At 51.2% G+C, this 24,119-nt stretch overlaps 1 protein-coding gene across 1 annotated transcript in view; it reads left to right on the top strand.

The window, feature by feature from the left end:
* The window catches only part of LOC138481790 (zinc finger imprinted 3-like), a 435,035-nt gene that overhangs the window by 377,804 nt on the left and 33,112 nt on the right, over positions 1-24,119 (top strand). Inside the window, exon 5 of the mRNA XM_069613844.1 lies at positions 10,980-11,090. Within this exon, the coding sequence (XP_069469945.1) occupies positions 10,980-11,090 (111 nt within the window). The remainder of the gene's footprint in view (positions 1-10,979; positions 11,091-24,119) is intronic.

The following is a 24,119-nucleotide window of genomic DNA, read 5'->3' as shown; positions in this document are numbered from 1 at the left end:
AACGTTGCCAGGGCCCAGAAACACTAATGACTTGACCTCACCCAGAACATGGCAATAACTGCCGTAGGCATGCATGGTGCATGCCCACTTGCAAGGACTACCTCACCTTCCCACATTGCAGTTACTCTGAGTGCCTCCATGCATGCTGGGATTTGTGGATGTCAATCACAATGCAAAGTTGATTTGTGTGATATGTACAGGTTCCATTTGATATAAACACTAACACATACCCATTGTTGCACCCATGCAGGTGATGCTGGCTATCCCCTGAAGAGGTGCCTCCTTACCCCTGTATGGAACCCACAGAACAGGCACGAAGAGGAATACAATCGTGCACATAGCCGTACCCGCGTGGTAATTGAGCAGACATTTGGCCTTTTGAAGACACGGTTCCGGTGCCTCAGCAGGTCGGGTGGGGCACTCCTGTACGGCCATGAGAAGGTGTCCAAGATCACCATGGCATGTGTCATGCTGCACAATATGTGTATCAGACGGAATGTGCCAATGCCCACCTGATGAAGATGATGATGGGGATGATGATGGGGATGAGGAGGGAGGAGACGGGGCTGCAGGTCATGCAGGTGGCGATGCCCAGGAGGGACGTACTATGCGTCAGCATCTGATCGACCAAATATTCTGATTCACATGGTTGAACTCTGTTGAATGGATGTGGGTATTTGTCCACTGGGTTTTGTGGTGAAGTGCACACTGGGCCCTGTCCCCCAATAAAGCACACATACACAATGATATGGTCCAATCCTGTGATTTAACTTGTCACCAATGTGTTTAATATATTATGAGGTAAAGAAGTGCATGGACCCAGCTACCCAAACACCCCCCCCACAACACTCCCAAAACACCCTTTCCCCCCTCCCCCCACAACACTCCCAAAACACCCTTTCCCCCCTCCCCCACAACACTCCCAAAACATCCTTTCCCCGCTACCCCCACAACAACCCCATGTATGGCTGGTACAACAGTGGTGCCTTGCTGTACATGTGTCAGCAACATCTGGCTGGCCCTAGTTCCCATCCCCACTGCCACCATTAGGGGGTTGAGAGGTTGTGCGCCACATAGCTTGCAAGGACCGGCGCCGGGGGCTGGTCTGCCTTGAGCTGGCAGAGGAGGAGTTGCACGGTTGTTCCGGTGCCGGTGGGGGGTTCTGTCTGTCCATTGCGTCAGCAATGCGTGTGAGGGCCTGCCTCACAAGTGACATTTCCTCACATAGCCTGTTGGTGCTGGCTTCCATGGCCTGTCTGATGTCCCTTGCATGCTCCCTGCACTCCTCCCTCAAACGTGCTGCCTCATCCACATGCTGTCCAACCAGCGCAGTGATGTCCTCCTGCCGCTGTCTGATGATGGCCATGTCATGGCCACTGTGTCTTGCTCGTGGGGTGGGTGCCGCACCTTGTTCTATAGGTCCAGCATCAGGTGATGATACCGGTGGACTCCAGCACCCTGCCACGATTTCATCACCGGACTGGGCATGGCTGCTGGATTGTGTGTGGGATGTGGGGCGTGGGCTTGGTTCTTTTGACTGCTGGGGGCTGGGTGTGTGTTGTTGTATGGCCGAGTCACGAGTGTCCTCCACATCGGACATGGGTGCTGTGGCTGCTGCCTCGCCGATGGAACTATTGGCAGCAGACAGTGTCCCTTCCGCGGGTGGTTCGTGCGTTGGGGGGATTACTAGAGTGGGTGCTGCAATTGGTTCTGCCGTAGGTTCAGGTCTTGGTGACATGGGTGGCTTGGTGTGTTTGACCCTCTGTGGGAGTGCACTCTTCCCTGTGCCCCTCCACGTGCTGGCGATGTTGTCTGACTCCTTTCCCCTGGGTTGTTTCTTGGCGGGGGGGAGCCTGTGTCGCAGTGTCCTGCTCATCGCTGTCAGTCTGTGAGCCTGTGGGGGACAAAGAGGGGGATGGCAGTGGTGATTGGTCAACGTGCTTCATGCAGATGTTGTTCATCATACTGTTCTATGCATTCGGACTTCATGTTTGGGCATACAGGTCGTAGGACTGTTGGGTGGGTCATTCATGCATGAGTCTGGGTGACACGTGTCTGTGGTGATGCATGTGTGTGTGTTAGGATGTGAACCTCACATGGGCAGGGTTGTGTGCATGTATGTTTGATGGCCACATCCATGAGATGATTTAGGGCTCACATTTGGGGAGGTACCTCATCTTTCACAGTGCAGTGTTTTGTGTGGACACTCACCTCCATCTGACGATGTGGGTACACCACGCTCCATTTCGCCGACTCCCTCGATAGATTCCGCACCTATGGTGCTTGCACCGGTCTCCTCCCACTCCATTAGTTTAATTGGGGATCCTCCACCGCCTCCTGTGCCCATGGCCAGGTTCCAGTTGGCAGCCAGGATGCTGCGTACACGGAGGCAGAGATCGTCCCACCGCTTCCTGACATCTTTCACAGTGCGGGGGGTGGTGCCCACCGCACTGACTTTCTGGGCCACCTCTGCCCAGATCGCCTTATTTTTTTATTAGGGTGGCACGCCGCATGTCATTTGCGAACACCACCTCCGCGTTGGCAGCAAGCGTGTCAGTGAGCATAATGAGCTCTTCATTGGTAAATCGCTCCTTACGCTGCCGCTCTGCTCCTTTTTTAATTGCCTTGGGCATTGTCAGTGGGTCTTGAAGAATTTTGTATGGCTCTGATGTGGATGCAGGTCCTGGGGGCAGAGGATGGCAATGGATTGTGTTTTTAAAGATGGCCGCTGTGCTATTTCCTGTTCCTGTGCGATGACGCTACTTCCGGTTCCGCTTATTTACAGTGACCGCTAATAGTGGTCACCGCTAATGCCGTGTTGTAGGAGGTCGGAAGTGCTATCAGCGCTTTCATCGGTGCCGCTAAGGGTCTTTACAGGGTCTTTAACGGCATGGCGGTAGGGTCCTTACCGGCATGGCGCTAAGCTCGTGCCCGCGTACTCGTGATGCCACGTTATTAGCGGCCACTTACCTACACGGACACGTTGTTAGCGCCATGCCGGTAAAGGCGGTATCTTACCACCTAGCGTGTAATGAGGCCCATTGCATTTTCCCTTGTCCCCTCCCTTGCCTTGAAGTGCTTTGAAACACATTGGGGGTCATTACGAGTTTGGAGGCAGCCATGGTGCTATTAGCGCCATGGCTGCCTCCAAACTCGTGTCCGGGTTCTTTGAATGGGGACTTACCGGGTCATTCCAACCTTGGAGGACCCGGTAAATCCCCATTCAAAATACCCATCCCCATTCCCATTCGAGCCCCCATAGGGCTCAAAGGGAATGGGGAGGGAGCTAATAACGGGTCCGTTAATAACGGGCCCATTATTAGCTCCCTGGTCCCCTTGCCAGACCCGCCAAGGACGTCTGGTGTGACGAGACGTTTTGAGCGGGTCCCACGAGGGACCCTCGTAATGCGGCGGTAAAGGGGTTAATGGCACCGGCATCCTTACCGGCGCCATTAACCCCTTACTGCCGTACTCGTAATGACCCCCATTGTGTATAGGTGCTATACAAATAAACTGTCAATCAATCAATCAATGAAGCCTCTGACCAATGTCCATCTGTGTCCCTCTAATCTCCTACAGGATAGTGGATATGTCACTCTTAGTGGCCCCTTGGTCCCCTTTGTCCAGAGGAGGATGGCAATCCCATGCACCAACAGCCGCTGGTGGAGAGTTGATGCTTTTACATTTCTGAAGCGATTCTTTTCAGCTCCTCTGTATGGTCATCCATGGGAAGGTGGTCCCTTTCCAAATTGACCCTTCTCAGCCCTTGCTCTCCTCCACAGAGCTCCTCCAACCAGCTGTTTCTAATGTTATTCCTCAAATGGTACAAACTTGGTGACTGGCAGAGAACTTGGGAAGTGTAGTACCTTCTTTGACTGTGACTCAGGACCCAGGATCCTCAAGATGTGCAGTATTCTACCATCCCACCCCACCTCAGGTGTGAATAGTCCCATCCTCCACCAGGTGCCTGGGTCAATGAATGTTGTCCCTTTACTGTAAACAGCACTACTCCACCTGAGCAAGACGCCCCTGGAGCAGCCAGGACTTAACGATCCTCCCTTAGCTTGATTCAGATTCTTGGACCTCTGGTATCGCGCCGCCTCTCTCTCTTCACTCCTCCACTTCTTCCGGTCATCACCATCTCTGGCCTATCACATCTCTCCTGGTCCCGGCCACGGACCTTCTATGTTCTCTCTCCTTACTTCGTCTCTTATGGGCCTACCATCCACACCTTCTGTTTCTACCTGGTGAGCCTGCTGCGGGGTTCCTCTCGGGGTCGGTGGAGGGTGCCCCAAACTCTACCCTGTGAAAGGTCCTCTTCAGCTTTAACCTCCCTCGGGCATCCCCACAAGTAGGAGGCAGTCTGGGTCGGGGTCACACACCACCAATCTCCCCTCTTCGGGCTGCTGCTCACTCCCCCTACTGATTTCTCAGGGGAGCTCTGATAACTTTTGGGAGCATCATCGAAAGGAGCACGATCAACCGGCTGTCCTCTCGTTCGTGGTCCCAAATAGTCTCCAATTGCCAAGGACTTAACCCCTGTCAGTTTAAAGCCTCAACCTAGACCGATGGGGCAGACAGAAGAAGTTTGTTAAACGGAGGGCAGGTCAGCCGCCCACCTGACATGGTACGTGTGCACCGTTGCTGCCCAAGGTCCTGGGGGACCAGGACCCCCGCACTGCAGACATAGAGCACATCTCCACTCGAGAAAAGGGGGGCCAGCAGGCGGGGCCTGTTGCAGTTGCAGTCAGAAGTTCGCCACCGTTGGTGCTTCACAGCAAGCCGGCAGGGGTAATCTATTGCCTTGGCGACCGCTAATGTGAGAGCTGTTACGCCCTCCTCCTTTCGCTGCACCAGGGTTTCTCTCCCGGAGTGAGCTTCGTTCAAGTGCCACAACCAGGGGCATATGGAGTCGTCAATGCCCTGGAAGGTATACCACACACTGCTCAACCCAACAGGTACTACCCATTCTCGCTGCAGGACCCATGGGTGGGGGGTTGACAGTGGGCCCAAATCCTTTTTACCCACGAGAGGAGCAAGGAGTTCGTTCACAGGGCTGCAATCTTGCCTGTGCCGCCTGACGACCGCTCCCTGACAGATCTTTTTTTTTTAACCCTCTTTATTCTCTTGTTTTTTTCTGTAGCCCTAAATGTATTTTATGTTCATTCATACTCCTACCTCCCGTGCCCTTTCCTCCATACTGTATGGGCGTCCCTCGCTAGGGACAGGAGATGGAACCCTTTTCACCAGAAAAAGCATCTTCCCCTTTAAATTTAGATGCGTGCAGGTGCACGGCCGTGGGAGCATGCACATCCCTGACTCCGCCCACCGGCGCCATTCCCCAGTCCACTTTTCCACGTCAATGGTAACGGACCGCTTTCACAAGCGCTCATGGTTTAGGCCTACGGCCTAGTAATTCCACACGCTATTTCCCGGAGAAGTATTCTTGTCTTCTTTTTTCTTTTCCAATATTAGGTACTGCTCTGTCTTCTGGTGCCAGGCTCCTCCGTGGCGCATGTCGACGATGGTGGGCTTCAGCAGGTGTCCAGCCAGCGAGGGTCCCTTCGCAACGTCCGACCCCCATGCCCTCTGCCTCCGGTGCCTTGGCCCAGACTGCGGCTGAGACAGCTGTACCACATGCGACGCCTTGAGCCAGCCCGCGCTCAAGAATCAGCTAGCCAGGTGGAGGGAGCTCTTTGGAAGATCTCCTCCAGAGGACCTTAAAGCATTCGTGAAATGGAAGACCACGCCCAAGGTAGGTGCCCTGTTTTCCTCCGTACCCCGCAAGAGTGACTCCCTTCCAGGGAGGCCCCCAAGCAGGACGGACCACTCAGGTCCTAAGACCAGCAAGAACACAGAGGCTGCTCCAGCTACCGGGCACCGAGGTCGCAAGGCTCTATTACCGGGTCGAAACCTGAGGGGCTACGCCCTAACACCGGACCCATGTCTGAGGGGGGGGCACCTCCACACAGCACTACCAGCACCACCGCCGAGGGCACTCCACCTACCAGGCCTCGACCTGAGCTGCAAGGAAGGCCACAACTACCACCGCTCAGGACACTGATGGAAGCCATTCCAAGCTCATCAATTTCCATGACGCAGGCAAGTGGCAAGGAGCAAAACAAAATGGCAGCCGGGCCAGACAAAATGGCGGTTCACTGATGCCTTTTCCCTTCGGAGATCAGGCAGGGGAACGAGCTTCCAGGTGGGACTGGTCAACTCCTGTCACTTGGTCCACATCCTATCCATCCACTTCGCAGGGCAGATATACTTCACTTTATGCAGCAAGACGGGGCACGCCCAGGACACAGCAGCCTCAGGGCCCTACCCCTATGCCTATACCATCAGGCACACCTCTGACTTCTGAGGACAGATTCTTTGAGAAGTTCCTTGCCCTCATGAGATCACCACAGATGGGTACCATCCTCAGGGATGTAATCAGGGACATGCCCTCCTGTAAAGCTGCAAGAACCCACGGCCATACCGCCCCAGGCTTCAGTTCAGCCCCAGGCTCCCGTGCCTGTTCCAGTCACAGCGGCCTCGGCTCTGCCACCTCAGCAGCCTCCAGCACTGATAATCAGCATAGCACAGCTGGCTGTGCTGAGCACTCCTCTGGCTCCCCCAGATCTGCAGGACATAACAGTGGACACAGACGAGGAGGATGACACAGACACCCCATCATCAGCAAAAGCTTTCCACAAGTGACTGGCAGGCCTGGCTGAGTACCTAGGAATCCCACAGCCACAGGTGGAACAACCGGAGGTGGTGGTATTGGCTGAAGTTCTCACGCTACGTCCTCCTACTAGAACTAGAATTCCACTTCAGAAGTGTCGAAGCACTTGCCAAAAAAGGTTGGCTCAAGCCACACTCTACGCAACCTACCAATAGGCGTCTCAATGCTAAGTACAGGCAAATGGAAGGGGACCCCCTCCTATTGTCAGTGCACCCACAACCACACTCCTCAGTGATAGCAGCAGCATCACTATACTCTAAGCCGCCACAATGCTCCTCGGCGGCTTTGACCTCTGCATCCTGGGCAAGGAGGAAAAGCTTTTGGAGGCGTTCAGGAAGAAAATGTATTCTAACACCACCCTCCACCTGCGACAGGCCAACGCCGACGCCATGTTGGCAGCAGTCAGCCAGAAGCTGTGGCGAGAAATTGCTGATTTCCTCTCTGAGCTCCCCACTCACAGCCAGGCCCGCTTCAAGGCTGGGCTGGCAGAGGCCAAAATCGTGGCACAAGACATGATGGAGTCCACGGTGGCCCACATTGACACCTCAGGGCGAGCCATTTGTATTGCCACAGACATGAGAAGGATAGCTTGGCTCAGGGCGACACAATTCAATCCAGATGTGCAGGAACGCATACTAGACCTGCCTTTCGAGGGGGGTGAGCTGTTCCATTCAACAACAGACAAGGAACTCAATAAGAAAAAAAATAGCTCACAGACAGCAACATCTTTATCTATCCTTACTAAGTCTGTAGCTAAGACCTACAGCCAAATGCACCAGCGCTCGGACAAGGGTCGGTCCTTCTGTGGCTTCCAGCCCTTCCAGGAGAGACGGTCCATACAACCGGAAAGATCCCCCAGCCAGCACAGGTGCAAATAGCACAAGGAGGCTAACAAGCGGTTTTTCCAGTCCCCCTCCTCAGCCTCAGAGGGGAAGAAGTTGTGACAGGGCCGTCCAGATCCACGAGGCTCCAGTGTGGGCAGGCTTGCCCTTCACGTACACCGCTGGCGGACAAAGTTCATGGACCCTTGAATCCTCTCTGTAGTATCCACAGGCTTCCGGTTACCCATTCCTCCCTCTCCTCCTTCCTCCCCTCTGCTCCTGCAGATTGGTACAGCAAATCTGTTGGCGGAACTCCACTCACTCGTAGCGAGCCAGGCAGTGGAGGAAGTCCCAGCCTCACAGCGGGGCCTGGGCTTCTATTCACGCATTTTCGCCATACACAATAAGAATCAGGCTGGTCTGAGTGTTGTGTTAGACCTTTCCACCTTGAACCTTTCCCTTCCCCTCCAAAAGGTCAAGATGCTTACTGCAGCCTTCATAGCAGAGACATTGTGTGTGGGAGACGGGATGTGCTCCCTGGATCTAAAGGATGCCTACTTACAAGTCCCAATCTGGGAACCCCATCAGTCCTTCCTGAGGTCCAGGATCATGGGTTTTCACTTTCAATACAGGGTTCTACCCTTTGGACACAATTCGGCCCCCACGGTCTTTACACGGCTGATGAACACAGTGGCAGCCCTACTCAGGGCACAGGACCATCCCATTTATCTATTTCTAGATGACTGGCTAGGCAGGGCGAGATCCCCGGAGGCGGGTCAACACATGGCCTCCGCCCTTACGGATACACTATACGACCTGGGATTTCCTATCAATCTTAAAAAATCACAATTATTGCCCACACAGAGTCTGACCTTGCTGGGCCTTATATGGGACACAAACTCCGAGAGAATCTTCCCCTCAGCGGACAAGATCACAGCCATCAAGAGGGCCCCTGGACATTTTCTCAGCAGTTACCTCAGCGTGGTGGTACCAACGCCTGGTGGGAGTCATGGCTGCATGCCTCCTCGCAGGGCCACATACAAGGTTCAAAATTAGGAGGCTGTGGCTACACTTTTCAGCCTCCTGGAACCAGGAGAAGGGCTCTCAGGTGGAGCAGGTCAGCATACCACAGCATCTCCTCGATCTAGTCTGGTGGCAACCTGCGGATTGGCAACCTGCGGATTGGCATGCCCTTCCGGCAACCAACACCTCAGCCCACCATTCTACCCTGGACAGCCACAATGTCCATGGAGTATGGTCCCGTTATGAGTAGCTGGCACACATCAACTGGCTAGAGATGATGGCTATCTGGCTTGCCCACAAAGCCTTCCTACCCATCATCACCGGCAAGGCTATTCTAATTCAAACAGACAGCTCCACCTGCATGTACAACATCAACAAGCAGGGTGGCACCAGATCTCCTCCCCTCTGCAGACTGGCGATCGACATCTGGGAGTGGGCTCTGGTGAACAGCATGCACCTCTCGGCAGTTCACCTCCCGGAGGAGTCCAACCTAGAGGCGGACAGGCTCAGGCAACTACGAATGGCAGATGAACGAGGAGGTTCTTCATGGAATCTTCACCAGGTGGGGTTATCCTCAGGTGGACCTCTTTGCCACCAGCACCAACGGAGGTGTCCCCAGGTCGCCTCCTGGCTGGGGCAAGGTAGGGGTTTGTTGGGCGACGCAATGCAGATTCCGTGGAACAACATGAACGCGTTTGCTTTTCCCCCCACGCCCCTGGTGCACAGGTTCATCTACAGGATCAGCGAGTCGCGGGACCTTCGGATCATCCTGATATCTCCATGGTGGCCAGCAAGACCCTGGTTCTCAGAACTGCTCAGACTGTCAGACCAGGCCCCAGTATACCCCCGGCATGTCCAACACACCTACTCTTGCAGCAGGGCGGCACAGTGATCCATCTCGCCCCGCACAAATTAGCCCTTGCAGCGTGGTTCCTGAACAGGTCACCCGGAAGCATCTCCACCTGTCACAGGCTACCCTAGCTATCATACAGGGGGCTAGGAACAACGCTACCTAGTTGCCAGTACAACAGTTCTCTGCACACCTTGCACATTCAGGGGTGCAGGTAGACACATGCTGCACATGTCTGGCGGCCATTGGGGCGTACAGGAACTCGGAAGAGGAAGTATTCTCATCCTTGAATCCGGTGGTTAAGAGGCACTTGGCGGGTCTGACTAGACTGTATCCATCTAACCCTGTGTGGGACCTTAATGTGGTCTTGGGCGCCCTGGCGCACAAACCATTCAAGCCTATGGCGTCCGCGGACATAAGGCTAGGTACCATTATGTCGGCCCTGCTAGTGGGTCTTACCTCGGCACGCCATATCAGTTAGATACAGGTGCTGGTGGCTTCAGAGCCTTTTAATACATTTCACAAGGACAAGGTGGTGCTCAGAACACACCCTGCATGTCTGCCTAAGGTTGTCTCTTCTTTTCACCTAAATGAGGAGATAGTGTTACCAACATTCTTTGTGGACCCTAACGATGAGGCTCAGAGGGTATTGCACTGGATGTCAGACGTGCGCCAAGATTCTACCTGGACAGAACCAATAGCTTCCATAAATGAGATGCCCTCCTTTGGAGGATCAAAACTAGGATGTCAGGCCTCCAAGGCTTCCATAACCATAGCAAGCTGGATGGTAATGGCCATCAAGGAGGCATATGCAGGGCAGCAAAAACCATTGCCAGCAAGCATGCATGTCCACGCCATCAGAGCTAAGGCCACGGCGGTAGCTTTTCAAAGACACGTTCTGTGGCAGTTTATCTGCAAAGCAGCTACGTGACCTACTCCCTCGGCCTTCTGCAAGCACTACTGTTAACATGACAGTGACAGGTCGGACGCAGCATTTAGCCAGCAGTGTTGGGGAACTTGTTTTCTTAAGAGGGGCAACTCTCCACCATGTGGCTACATTCAGTTGTAATTGCCCATACAGTATGGAGGAAAGGGGACGGGACGTAGGAGTAATTATAAGTTATTCAATTTAGTGACTAACGTACTCCTAGTCCATAGTACCCTTTCCTTCATACGTCCCACCATCCTCCCGCCTAATAGAACTGGTGTCATTAGGCAATGTCAATATTGTTGATGCGTCAAAGGGGACTGAGGAGTGGCGCCGGTGGTCGGAGTCAGGGGATCGAGTGCTCCCAGGGCCGCACACATCTAAATTTAAAGGGGGAGACGATTTTTATGGTGAAAAAGGTTCAGTCTCCCGTCCCTAGCGAGGGACGCCCATACAGTATGGACGAAAGGGGACTATGGACTAGGAGTAAGTTAGTGACTACAGTGAGTAACTTATAATTTACCTAAGCAGGATTTCAAAACTTGTTCATTTCAGAATAGCAAAAGCACCAGATTTCTATGTCAATCAGACAGCCATATCTCATTGTATTTTTTTTAATTACAGATTATGGGACTATCACACCAGATGCAACATTTAACATTAAAACAGAGGATGACTCTGCATCCATAAACCAAGAACGCTCTAGGAGGAGAGACGGATTCCTCACAACCCCAGGTGAGTTAATAGATCTGAGTTACAAAAATCGCACTGTAAAAAAAATGTGTCCAATTTGTATACTATTGGCTGTATCTGGGTTACCTCTACTTTCACCTGATTTTCCGACATCAACTGAGATGTTAGTACTTTGATTAGGAGTCCTAAGCATTTCAGAACTTGTAATTTTGTGTTATTACCTGCAGCTGCGGGCAATAACATTACTTAAATGCTGGCAATCCTAGTTTGCTTGTGTTAAGAGCAATTAAGTGATTTTATTGCCTGACCTAGTGTGCACTAATGCCATAATCACCTGGCCGTGGGCTGTCATGTTTGGATCATTGTTTTCGATGTGACAGACAAAATGGCATGCCTCCAGTGTACAAACAGGGCATCCCTTTCCCAAACATAGGGATAACAAGAATTGGCGAAGCCAATAGTTTTGGCGTTTAGTGCTTTTTATAGGCACCAGGATGCGAGGACGAGAGCATAAAGTTTCAAGTGAGGATGCGAGAAGGGATGCAGGGGTTCAAGAGAATGACAATGGGAATAGAAAATGGGAGGAAGCCATTAATAGGGGGTGTCATTGATGGTGAGCAAGAGAAAATATGAGCGAGAGAGAGTCAGAGTGAGAGGGTAAGAGAAAAAGTGAGTGTGTGAGATGAAGGCTAAGAGAGAAAGTGAGGGCTGCGAGCAAAGGTGAGATTTGGAGAAGATGGAAAGAGGTGCAAGAGAGGATATCTTCAAGGGTGCAAAGTTCAGAGAGAGAGGGACGGCACGAGGAGGAAAGGTGCAACGAAAGAGTGACTGGGCATGGAGAGAGAGACAGCGCATGGCGAGAGACAGCACATGGAGACAAGAGTGAGAGAGACAGCGCATGGAGATAGAGAGAGTGCATGGTGTAACGGAAATTTACAACACGGCACACTCCAGACCAGGACTCTTTCCACTGGCAAGTGATGTGGCGCACCATAAAACACTTTTAACTTTATTTATTTTGGATTCTGCTTTGAGAAGGCACCCAAACCGTCTCACATCCCCCTTAACAAACACCTCCAGTTCCCCATGGGCTACAAAGACACCTCTATTTTCATTCGGTGTGTCTAAAAATCCCATAGAAACGGTCAAAATATCACATTACTTGTTCAGGATATTGAAATAAATGTCTTAAAGTAAAAAGTTCTTTAAAGTCTATGGTGGGCATTTGTCATTATATGGGCGGTCCTTCAAATCTCCACCGCCCACCTGCCCCCGTCTGAACAACAGGGTTACCATGGCACCCTTTGATCCTAGGCAGTTGAAGCTGATTAGGGGTGTCAAAAGAAATAACACTTCTTTGTGACAGTGCTAGTTCCCCTGGGTCCATTGTCCCTTGCTGTAGAAATGCCGGACAGTCTGATGAGGTCGCAAATTTCCACACTTTGGCACTTTCATATCTGTGGAGGGGCTTACTTTCCCATGGGGGCTGGGACCTTTGAGGTGCCTGCCTTGCCAAACTGGTTCTGCTGTTTTCAAATCGATTTTTCTTTTCTTTCACAGAAACCAAGTCTTTTTGTAAATAAGTTTCTGAGGCTTGTGGAATCTGCTTAGATCACATGCTGTGCATAGGCCGACATCTAGTGGAAGCTGCGGAGTATTACAGTTTGTTTTTCGAAAGTCGAAAATGGGCGTCGACACAGGCGTGCCAGTAATACTATCCCTAGTGTGACGTCCACTGTACCCAAGATCCCTCACGCGTGTAGGATCCTCAGATTGTTTTTTTCCGCCATACTGGTCGGAAGCATCTTGCGGAGTTCCCTGGCCTTAGCCATACTTTTGCTGTTATTATAATTTTAATTCATTCCCTTCCCCACCCCAACGTCGACCCTCAACCTCGACGACGGCTGGAGAAGTCATCGACCGTCGACTGCTGCACGACGGATCTGGGCCTCGGTAGGCCGCTGGCCTCGGCCCGGGCCTAGTAGGCCGCTGGCCTCGGCCCTTACAAGTAGGGAGAGTGGGGGGTGGTACATACTCTTCACTCTTGATATATAGTTACATTTATATATATTCCTACACTTAGCAGCCCGCTGCCTTAAGGTGCGTATGGAGGGTACCCCTTTTCAATTCTGCCCCAAGTGCAATCGCAAATACCCTTGGGTCGACAGGCACGCCACGTGCAATCTCTGCTTGCCGAGGGATCACCCCGAAGCGAACTGCAGAGCGTGTAGTAGGTTTAAACCTAAGACACTTAAGGACCGTTCGACAAAGCGTTGGGCCCACCACGCCAGGCAGGAGGCCATGGCAGCGGAGGGCGCCTTCAGCGATGGCAGCGACGCCGTACTTTCGGACGGCGAGGGCATTACGGCGTCGAAAGACAGCCGACGAGCGCAGGTCCCCGACCTCGGAAGGTCGTCCGGCAGGGCGGCTATGGGGAAGACCCCCGGCGACGCAAGCGCTACACACCTAACACACACTAAACACACTAAGACCAACCGGACCTCGACGACGTCGACTTCCCGGAAAGAGGCACAAAAAGAACGGTCCGACTCGGTGTCCTCTGGGCGCTCTCGATCGAGATCGCCTCACGACGCAAGGCAATCATCCACTCTTGCCAAGAGTGCCTCGCTACACACACTAACGGAAGTTCGATCGTCGGGAGACGAAGACGACTTCCACCCCCAGGCCGCGCTCCAAGATACCGAGACCGCGGTTAACACCAGTGAGGCCCCACGCCCGAAGCACACAGATACCTTTCCAGACCCTCGACGCCAGGCGTCGAAAGTCGCTGGGGCCCCCAAGGGACAGGGAAAACATTTTTCCACGCACGGAGAAGGGGGGAAACAGCGGAAAGCACAGCCTTCCACCCCTGTAAAGCCTAAGCAGACAAGCAAACACAAGTCTACCCTTGAAAATAAATCACCTGCTAAATTAATACCCTGTTCCAGGGAATGGTCCAGTGAAGACATAGACAGGGTTATGTCTAGGATGTCTTCCTTGGCTGATTTTTATGATAAGAACCCAGAACACTTTCTTTCATATAACCCTCAAGGGGCCACACCCTCAGGCTCCTCCGATCCTATCCCGCTAAGTAAAAAGCCCCGGGTCGAAAGACCTGAACCCTTCGAGGTTCAGCCTTACTCCACTCCATATTCTACTCCACTCCCCAGTTATCAGGGACAAGTTTTCCCTGAAGAGGACCAGGAGTTTGCAATTATGGAAGAACAAACCGGGACAGATTACTATGCAGAGGATGAGGACCTGGAGGAGGGAGAAGATGAGCAGGAAATTTACAGAGTAGATTCCCCAGTACAAAGCGAAGCCCCAGTTACTGACTCTCCAGTTGATAACCAGCCCCTCCTTAACGAGGTTCTCGCTCGAGCAGCGGAACACTTCCACATCGACACCCACGGTGTACAGGAGGAAAGGGACTTCGCGGAGGAGTTTGTAGGAGAGAGAAGACCGGTCGCTCAGACCATCCCTATCCTCAAATCCATCCAACGAAGAATAGATCCTTCCCTGGTGAATCCTAACCTCACCAGAGCTGTCAACCCCAGAATTGAAAAGATTTTCCGGGCAGCCCAGTCTGACCCTCTGTATATAAAGGGACATCTTAAACCAGATTCCCTAGTGGTGACCAACACTAGAAAGAGGGCTGGCACGCCCTTATCTTCATCAGAAGCTCCTCCCGACAAGGAGAGCAAAAAACTTTACGGGTTTGGCAGAAAGGTAGCCTCAACGTCCGCCTACCAAGCAAGGATTGCGAATTCCACCACCCTGTTGGCTAGTTACAATTGCCATCAATGGGAAGAAGTCGCGGCGCTCATTGCCTCTGCTCCAGAACCGTTAAAGGGCCAGCTGGCTCGGATCTCGGCAGAGGGGAGAGCCGTGTCTGGTTGCATTTTAAAAGCAACTTTCGACGCCGCTGACAACGCAGGGAGATTGATAGCAGAAGGTACTGTTATCAAGAGACATGCGTGGTTACGGCAGTCGGGATTCAAGACAGAAACCCAGGCTTCTTTAATAGACAAGCCAGTGGAACCCGACCTATTGTTTGGGAAAGCGGTCGAAGACGCACTTAAAAATGCCAAAGATGAATATGAGACTCTCAAATCCCTTGGCCAGCTTACCAACAAACCCCCTAACCAGAGGGGGAACAATAATTTTCGTCGCCCACGCGGCCAAAATTCACAAAGAGGCAACTATGCCCAGGGACAAGGTACACAATGGAATAACAACCAGCAGTCTACCCAGAGTTACGGCAGGGGTAACAAGAGAGGTCGTGGAAGAGGCAGAGGCAGCCCCAACAAGGGCGGTGGCACGCCTCCACCAAAACAGTGACGCTCAGTTCAGGGTCCCTTGCCACGCAACCCCAGTAGGGGGACGCATTTCCACCTTCACCCAGGCTTGGGAAGGGATCACCTCAGACAGATGGGTGCTGTCAACAGTATCCGCAGGATATTGTATAGAACTACTGCAGCGTCCCCGGAATCATCCTCCACGACAAAGAGTGCACTCCCTAGAGCATCAAAGGATCCTTCTCGAGGAGATCGCCATTCTGCTAGAAAAGGACGCGATAGAACTCGTCCCAGGACACCAGGTAAACAAGGGTATCTATTCAACTTACTTCCTTGTGCCAAAGAAAGATTTGACAATGCGCCCAGTATTGGACTTACGGTATAATCTACATTTAAACCAAGCCCCATCCCCACACATATACTTTTCTGTGCGAGCAATGGCATTCTTTCACATTTCGTTTTCAAAGTGTCATTTCACTGCTTTGCAAAAGCGGGTTGCACGTGTGCTTCTCAGCTTCTATTAATTTCACAAAACGCGGTTTCTTGGGCATTCATTTTCTGAAAGGCTTTTACAGATCAGGTCAATTTCTGAGCACAGAAATATGCTTGCAAATAGTTTTCTTGGTAATTGACACACAGCAAGGGAAAGCGTCTTTTCTTTGAAGTACCTTGCGTGTGTTAGTTTGTTGCAAAATGAACTTCAAACAGATGTGAAGCAGATTCTCTGCTCCTCATGCCGTTCTTCAATGCTAGTCTGACTGCATGGCATTCAAATACAATACACAGGGAGGGCTGTGATGAATGGAGCAAATTGTGTGCTGTTTAAAACAAAAGAGACACCAGTGCAATGTCGTCCGGGATGCAGGTCATTTTACTGGTGCAGCCTTTCATTTTTCACTCACAGAAAGGAAATTCAGGGCCCTTCTGCCTTTAAGTCATTTTCTCCAAATTCACGTGCAAATGCAGCCATTCTTGGAGTGGCTGTGTTTAACCCTCGCGCCATATGTGCTCAGCAGACACAGCACAGCCATTTCTTTTGGTAACTGCTGAAATGCAGTTGTGTGATGCAGGGGATTTCTGTTGGGGCTGGTAAATGTACCCCACAATGGAGAGAGAGAGAGACAGTGCATGAAGAGAGAGATAGGGTATGTAGATAGAGAGGGAGAGACAGCACCCACTGGCACCCAATTCAGTCATAATAGTTGAGCTTCCCATGTCTAGAGCATTCTGGGCATTGTGTGAGCCATTGACATGTCACTGTATGAACAATGCATGCATTTTCTAGTGAAAACATGCCCAGGCATAGGCTAATAGCTGATTATAACTGGAGACCCCTGCCGTAGATGAAGGGCCAGTTGCTTTCGCTGCTGATCCACCTTTATAAAATAATTCTGTTAACTGTGTGCGTTAAAGCAGAGCTCACTACTGACATATCAAAGTATACCATTGTTATCGTACTGTGTATTTATTTTTGGCTGCAACCCTAATCGCTTTACATGCACACAGGAAATCTGACGTGAAACCACTATGAAATTCTTGTAGACCTACCATCTTTCAGATTGCATAAAACCAGACCTAATGAGCTAACTGCTCTTGTGACAACCCTAGCTTATGAGGCTTCCTTTAATCATCCTTCACTGACAATGGCCTGCCCTTAGCAACCTTGTAACAGGAATTTATCTAGCAGGCATACATTATGTTGATTACCCTAAAACAACTCAGAATATTTCATTCACGTTGTGAAGGCATCATGAAGAAGGACACAGACAACAGATTCCAGCTTCTAAATAATCAAGTTTATTAACTTAAATGTCAGGATGGAGAAAGGCCTAACTTGCTCAATACTAAGGTGGGATTTCCCTACCTAAATAAAACTAAGGACAGTCTGAGTCAAAGATTTAAATTTAGGAACATGTCTGTGTCCAAAACCTATGCTTGCCTACAGAACTATAACCATGCACTGTGTAGGGATGTCAGTAATCAAAAGAATACCAGTGTTTAAAATAAAGTCCTGCGCTTCTTTGAGCTTGAAGCCTTCTTCAGCTCCCTTCCCCAAGTATAAAACAGTTCAACAATGTAAAGTCTCAACGTGCGTTTTCTTAGAGCTAGAAAGCAATTAGTCTTTTCAGGTCTCAGGGTCTCCTTCCCCAAGAAAGGACTCAGGATGCCCTTCCCAAGTCATATAATTCAAACAGCCTTAAAGTGAAATGTTTCTTGTCAGAACTCAGGATTCCCTTTCCCAAGCTCCAAGTGCCACACTTCAAAAAGAAACTCAAAATATTCTTGTCTTTCACCGTTTAGTTAAATGTTCTCGTCAAATACACAGTTTGAATAATTTTGTAGCTTTCACACATGTTGGAAAAGTGTCACTGTAAATTAGGCTTCAATATCTTTTGGTTGTCTGTCCTTTACAAATCACATTATATTTCAGCATACTGTGGTTGCTTTAGAATGATGCTCATTTTAGCACTTCACTGTATGATGGTTTGTATGGATTTCAACTTCCTCTCTTCTTATTGGCTTTGATCTGGTAAGTACTAACGTTTTAAATCAATTCAGTATTCAATAAGGATGCCTTTAGCTTAGGGTTCTTTTCCGCTTCATTTTGTGATTCAATAATTGTTTGTTTCACTTTAACTAAATAGATCAAGGTTTGGAAACCTTTGAAAACGTGTTTCTTGCCACACACAATCACTCTGATGCAAAATATTCCCCTTTGTTTAATAGTTCACAAATATAAGTGTTTGTTTCACTTTAATTGGATTTTTCAGCGCGCTGAGACTTTCAAAAACGTGTGCCTTGCCACACGCGACCACTCCGATACAAAGTATTTCCTTGTTAGATCATGGACACTTTGATGTTTCCTCAGGATCTCCACAAATGTTACATTGGGTGTCTGAAGAGCGAGACCACGTGGGTGTAAAAAGGGCAACTTTTAGTGTATCAGTGCGTAGTTGAAAATACAGGGCTCGGGCATACCCAGTCTAAATAAGGCTCAAAACCACATTTCCTTTCACCAATAAATATGTTACGCCTGTCTTTAATTCGGCACATACCCTATACATTTTCCTGTTCAGGTCATCAGTACATTTAATTTGGGCTCATTGTTAATTCAGCAGCCTCAGTCCAAAAAGTTGGAAAGTTAAGGGCCTCGAAGTCTTTGCAAATGCTCCGCAACCACGGGAGCGAGTTTGCCCCAGGAACACTTTGCAGACTCACAATTGCCTCCCTGTCTTTAGCAAGCTTTGGGGTACTCCACATCTGACCCAATATTTTAATCGTCTACTTGCTGCAATATCATACAAGGGCCTCATGTCACATTCCAGTCTCAAGCTAGCCATTGGGGCGCCCTTTGGTTGCATGAGTAGTGATGTTAGAAAATGGTTATCCAACACATTGGTTTGTGCACTAACGCAGTGACCCCATAGTTCTGCCCCATAAAGTGTTGCTGACAGGGCAGCAGTGAATATGGTACCCCCTTGTTTCTAGAAACACGGCTGTTTTCGTAGACCTACGGACTGCATTTGGCATAGATCCTATGATTATGCAAGGACACATACTTTGCCAGGACTGTGTATAACCAAAGGCATTGGTCTACTGTTACAATGCCAGGCTAAAATACAGCCTGTAAATGGTTATTGTGGTTATCTTCACTGTCCCAGCACTGTAGACGAGTTAACAGTGCCGTGCGTATACCTTCCCAACCGCATCTAGCAGTTAGATAGCCTGTAATTCCCAGGCTTCTTGTTGTCTCCCTTCGTATACAATGGTATTATAATAGCCTCACACCATGATTGGGGCACATCACCCGTACTTGCAACGTAGTCAAAAACTCGAGTTAGCAAAGGGGCCTAGATCGAGAGTTCATCGGCCTAAAAAATCAATTGTAATTTCATCAGGCCCCGGTGCTTTCCTACTCCCAAGCCCCATGATGGCCTCCTCCACCTCAACCAATGTAAATTGCAGTGGGTCCTCATCGTAGCTACTACCACTCTGCTGCCGTCGAGAGACACATGGCATGTCATGTCCTTTCTTGTACAAATTAGCAAAGTGGTTAAACCGTTTGGTTGGTGCAATCTGACTGCAGATCGGTCCCACCTAGATCGCTTCTAGCCCACCAAACAACCTCCAAAAATGTACTTGGCCGCCATTCCTAGTAATTCCTCTGATTTATTTGTAAAGTATTGAGCCTTTTTGCTGCCACTATGGCCTTTTACTTTGTCTGCAGGTTCTTTAAGTTACACTTATCAACCACTCCTACATTTTTCAGACAATTTAACAAATTCTGCTTTGCTAACATGTAGTCTTCATGAAACCACCCTGTGTTGTCCTGATTGTATTTCCTAATACTTCTACTTGTTTTGATGAAGTATGGAGACAGAGGGCCTCATTCCGAGGCCGGCGGTAAGTAACAGTAATTACCGCCATGGCGTAAATACCATGTACGATGTGGTCGGAAGGCGCTATTTCCACCATATTCCGACTTCGCGTGCACGAGTATTCCGCCATGGCGGTAAACTCCCTTGCGGCATAGCGCAAAAGGCCCCGTCAAACCCCTTACCGCCATAAACCTAGACGCATTTAACACCATCGCCTTCGATGGAATCCGTAATTAGCGGAGACCGTAATTTACGCCAACCGTAAATTACGGCCACCGTTAAATACCGGAAACGGAAATAACGTCATCGCACAGGAACGGGAAGCATCACGGCGGCCATATTTAAAATCACAATCCATTGCAATCCTCTCCATACAGGACATACAGGACTCCATACAGGACTCAGATCGACCAAATATACAACAGAGAAGATCATCATGCCTAAAGTTCTGAAAAAGGGCGCTGCGCACATCCGAAAAGAAAATTCACCCAGGATGAGTTACAGGTCCTGGTCGACACTCTGCATGAACATGCAGATATCGTATTCTGCAGCGACATGCGTAGGCCCACCATCCTCAGAAAGAAGGAGATATGGGAGTTGGTCGCACAGTGGGTGAGCGCCGTTGGGAACACCCCCCGCAGCACAACGCATTGCCGCAAACGCTGGGATGACCTCCGTCTCAGGGTGCGGGCCATCATGTCAGCAAACCGTCAGCAGGCCCTGGAGACAGGAGGAGGCCCAGGCTCACCCATTAAAATGATGCCCTGGGAGGAAACATGTGCGGAGATGATGGGCACAGAAGCCATCGAAGGTGTGGGCGAAATGGATTGCGGTGATCCCTCATCCGCTGATGCAGGTGAGTGTCATGAGTCCAAACAGTACATGCATCCCTAATGTAATTCACCGCAAAGGGCCGGCCAAAGAGTCACATCATGTTTGCTTCGTAGCCCCCCCCCCCCTGCAACCATGTCGTAACAAGTGGGACCCAGGATGATGTCAGGTGCAAGGCTGACACCCATATTGGCCATTCCACACAGAAAGCTGGTCAATGTCACTCACCACAGTACTCCGCCAACATGATTGACCCCGCCAACAGTATGCTTTTACCATCCAAGCCAAGTTCACTCACCAACCAAAATATCACCAAGACGCTGCTCTCCCAATGTGTTACCATAGGCTTGATGTCATGATGACCCCCAGATCATTGATCATGCTGTCTCTCTCTTGCCCCCCACAGGTAGCGGTCATGAAAGTGAGGAGCAGGAAGGCTCCCGGCCAAGTACCTCCCGGGACAGGAGCAGGGTACAGCGCATACCTGCTGGCAGACATAAGGCCCATACTACACCACCTGCTCCAGCAACCCCCATGGAGGGTACACAACCCCCACCCGCGCACCTGGACACGGCTGCAGTTCCGCCGGACACATGCCCCACGCTGCACCCTGAGGAATCCAGCATGTCAGGGGAGAATGCTGCCATGTGCCTCCTTAGTGTGCCAGACAGCCCCACATCCCATTCCGTGGTCAACGTGGAGGAGACCAACGTCTACAGCCCTGAGTCACCATCATACAGCCAGGTTGCACACAGCGACTCCGGGTCGAGTGATGGACCAGGTCTCACAGGCGAAGGGGTAACACCTGTCTCACATCAGCCCACTTCCCCTGGTGAAACACCTGAGAGGCCTGCAGGCCCAATACCGAGCCTGCCAACCACATCCCCCACATCGGCCGCAGAAGCTGTGCACTCCCAGAACCTCACGGCCATGATTGAGGAGTTTCTCCGGGACAACCGGGAATCAGGGTTGGTGCATCACAATGACCTGCAGGCTCTGGGCGAGGTCATCACTACATCAACAAACCAGCTCTGTGAGGTGCTCGGCAGGATTGCTGATGCCCTGGAGGCAGCAACCCCCAGACCTCAGCCCCAGCAGGAGGAACCACCCTCCCAGTGCTCCTCCACGCAGACCAGCCCGGTCCGGAGGTCACAACGCACAATGCGAAAATGATTCCTCATGCTCGGGGCGTGCCCATTGACTATGAAGCCACACACATGTGGCCTATGTAGTATTGATGGGACGATTGTGGGGCTGTTGTGGGGGGAGGGTGAGGGGGGTGAGGGTGTGTGTGGGAGTTGGGGGGGAGGGGGGTGAGGGTGTGCGTGGGAGTTGGGGGGGAGGGGGGTGAGGGTGTGCGTGGGAGTTGGGGGGGAGGGGGGGGAGGGTGTGCGTGGGAGTTGGGGGGGAGGGGGGTGAGGGTGGAGGATTATTTGTACACGTTTTCACATGATTATACAATACACAGTTTGGTGTATCCTGGAAAACAGAGTGGACATTGATCATTGTGCATGTGTCTTTTAATGTCTCACAGTGCATGTAGTACATGTATCCCCACACCCAGTGCCCAATGTCCTGTCATCCTCACCCCCTCAGCTGACTTGTGACTCAGAAATATTGGTCAATCAATGCTTGTCGCACGTGACGTCCCTCCTGTGCATCGGCCCCGTGATGCTGTCCTGCCATTCCTTCCTCCTCCTCCTCCTCCTCTGGTGGTAGCAGACCCACGTCAGGGGGCAGTGGCACGTTCCGATGGATGCACATGTTGTGCAGCATTGCACATGCCATGGTGATCTTGGACACCTTCTTGTGGCTGTAGATGAGGGCCCCACCTGACCGGCTGAGGCAACGAAATCGTGCCTTCAAAAGGCCGAAGGTCTGCTCTATCACCACCCGTGTACGGGTATGAGATCTATTGTAGTCCTCGTGGTGCCTGTTTTGTGGGTTGCGGACCGGGGTCATGAGCCACGGCTTCAATGGGTAGCCAGCATCACCTGCATGAGAGTGGAATGAAGGTAAGTGTTCGTGCAATCATGGTGGAGATTTGGGCTAATCTGACATTGCAGCAGGTGTTCACTGGCCATGCACACATGTCCCAGGATACAGTCATCCCATTACATCGTACAATGGCGTTGACTGTCCCACCCTTATGCATCTCTCTACCCCACCCTTTACCACCCGGGTGGTGTATGCTGACAGCCTACTCACAGCCCCAATGGACTGCCATGCCCCATTCCGGTTACTCACCAAGCAGCCAGGTACGTCGTTCAGCATGTCGCTCCATGTAGCGTGGTAGTGTAGAGTTCCGCAGGACCAAGGAGTCATGAGTTGATCCGGGGTATCGGGCATTGCATTGTGTGATGGCTTTACTGGCATTACACACCATCTGGATGTTGATGGAGTGATATTGCTTGCGGTTGCGATACGGCACCTCCATGGCATGGGGAACCACCAATTCTACGTGGGTGCAGTCGATGGCACCTATGCAATTTGGCATGCCTGCAAGTGCATGGAAGGCAGCTTTGGTATCATATGTCTCCTGGGGAGTCCGGGGGAGGCATATGTAGTCCCTTCTGTGCTTGAGGAGGACATCGAGCACTTGGTTGAGTATCCGGGAAAATATGGGCTGTGAAATGCCATGCATGTGCCCCACTGTATGCTGGTAGGTCCCTGTGGCAAGGAAGTGGAGCACAGACACTAACTTTAGTAGAGGGGGGATGGCAGTGCTGATTTCTATTAGGCTCACTATGTCGTTATGTATCAGGGCCACTATGGTGGTTATCGTGTCCCGGTCAAGCCGGTACAGGGTGTGTATCTGCTCTGGTGTGAGGTTGAAGGGGGTGGGTCTGATGCGTGGAATTGGGGGCTGACGGCGTGGTAATGGTGGCTGCACCGGTAGGGCATGCTGGGCCTGTCTCTGCCTCCTTCTCCTCCTGTGTATCCTCTGTGCTGGGGGCTGTGGTTGCTGTTGTTGATGTTGTCGTCGTTGCTGCCTTGCAAGCAGGGCCTTCAGCTCCATGAATGCTGCGAGAATTGGTATCATCTTGGTGTGGGAGGGGGTGTGGTGTGTGGGTGTGCTCCTTTTGTGCTGTGCCTGACTCTATGGACTCCACCTGTGCTGATTGGGTGCACCTGTTCCTCTTTCTGGCACTGTTCAGGGTTGTTAACACCTTCTCTGCGATGCCGGTAATTACGCCATGGCGTTAAGGTACTTTGCGCCCTTGTGGAGGCCGTTTTTACCGTGTCCGCTTTACTTGGGATCAGCACTGGTTTACGCCTTAGCGTTATTTCCGACGTGGTGTGTCGGGCGCGCGACACTGGTCCGCTATTTACGCCGTCGTACTTTACGGCGGCGGTAATTACGGTGTGAAGGGTCGGAATCGTCCACGCCGGAAAAGGATGGCGGAATTACTTTACCGCCATCGTTTTTCCATTAGCGCCGGCCTCGGAATGAGGCCCAGAGTCTTAACCATGTCACAATATTGTTCTCTGAGGTTCGGAGGATTAGAGTCACCCAGACAAATTCCCGCTATATGTTGAGCGATGCTCGCATATATTTGTGG

This window comes from Ambystoma mexicanum, chromosome 5p (assembly GCF_040938575.1).
Source record: "Ambystoma mexicanum isolate Mex_15411 chromosome 5p, UKY_AmexF1_1, whole genome shotgun sequence".
NCBI lineage: Eukaryota > Metazoa > Chordata > Amphibia > Caudata > Ambystomatidae > Ambystoma > Ambystoma mexicanum.
Note: the sequence above shows the minus strand (reverse complement) of the source record. Positions and strands in the feature narration are given on the sequence as shown.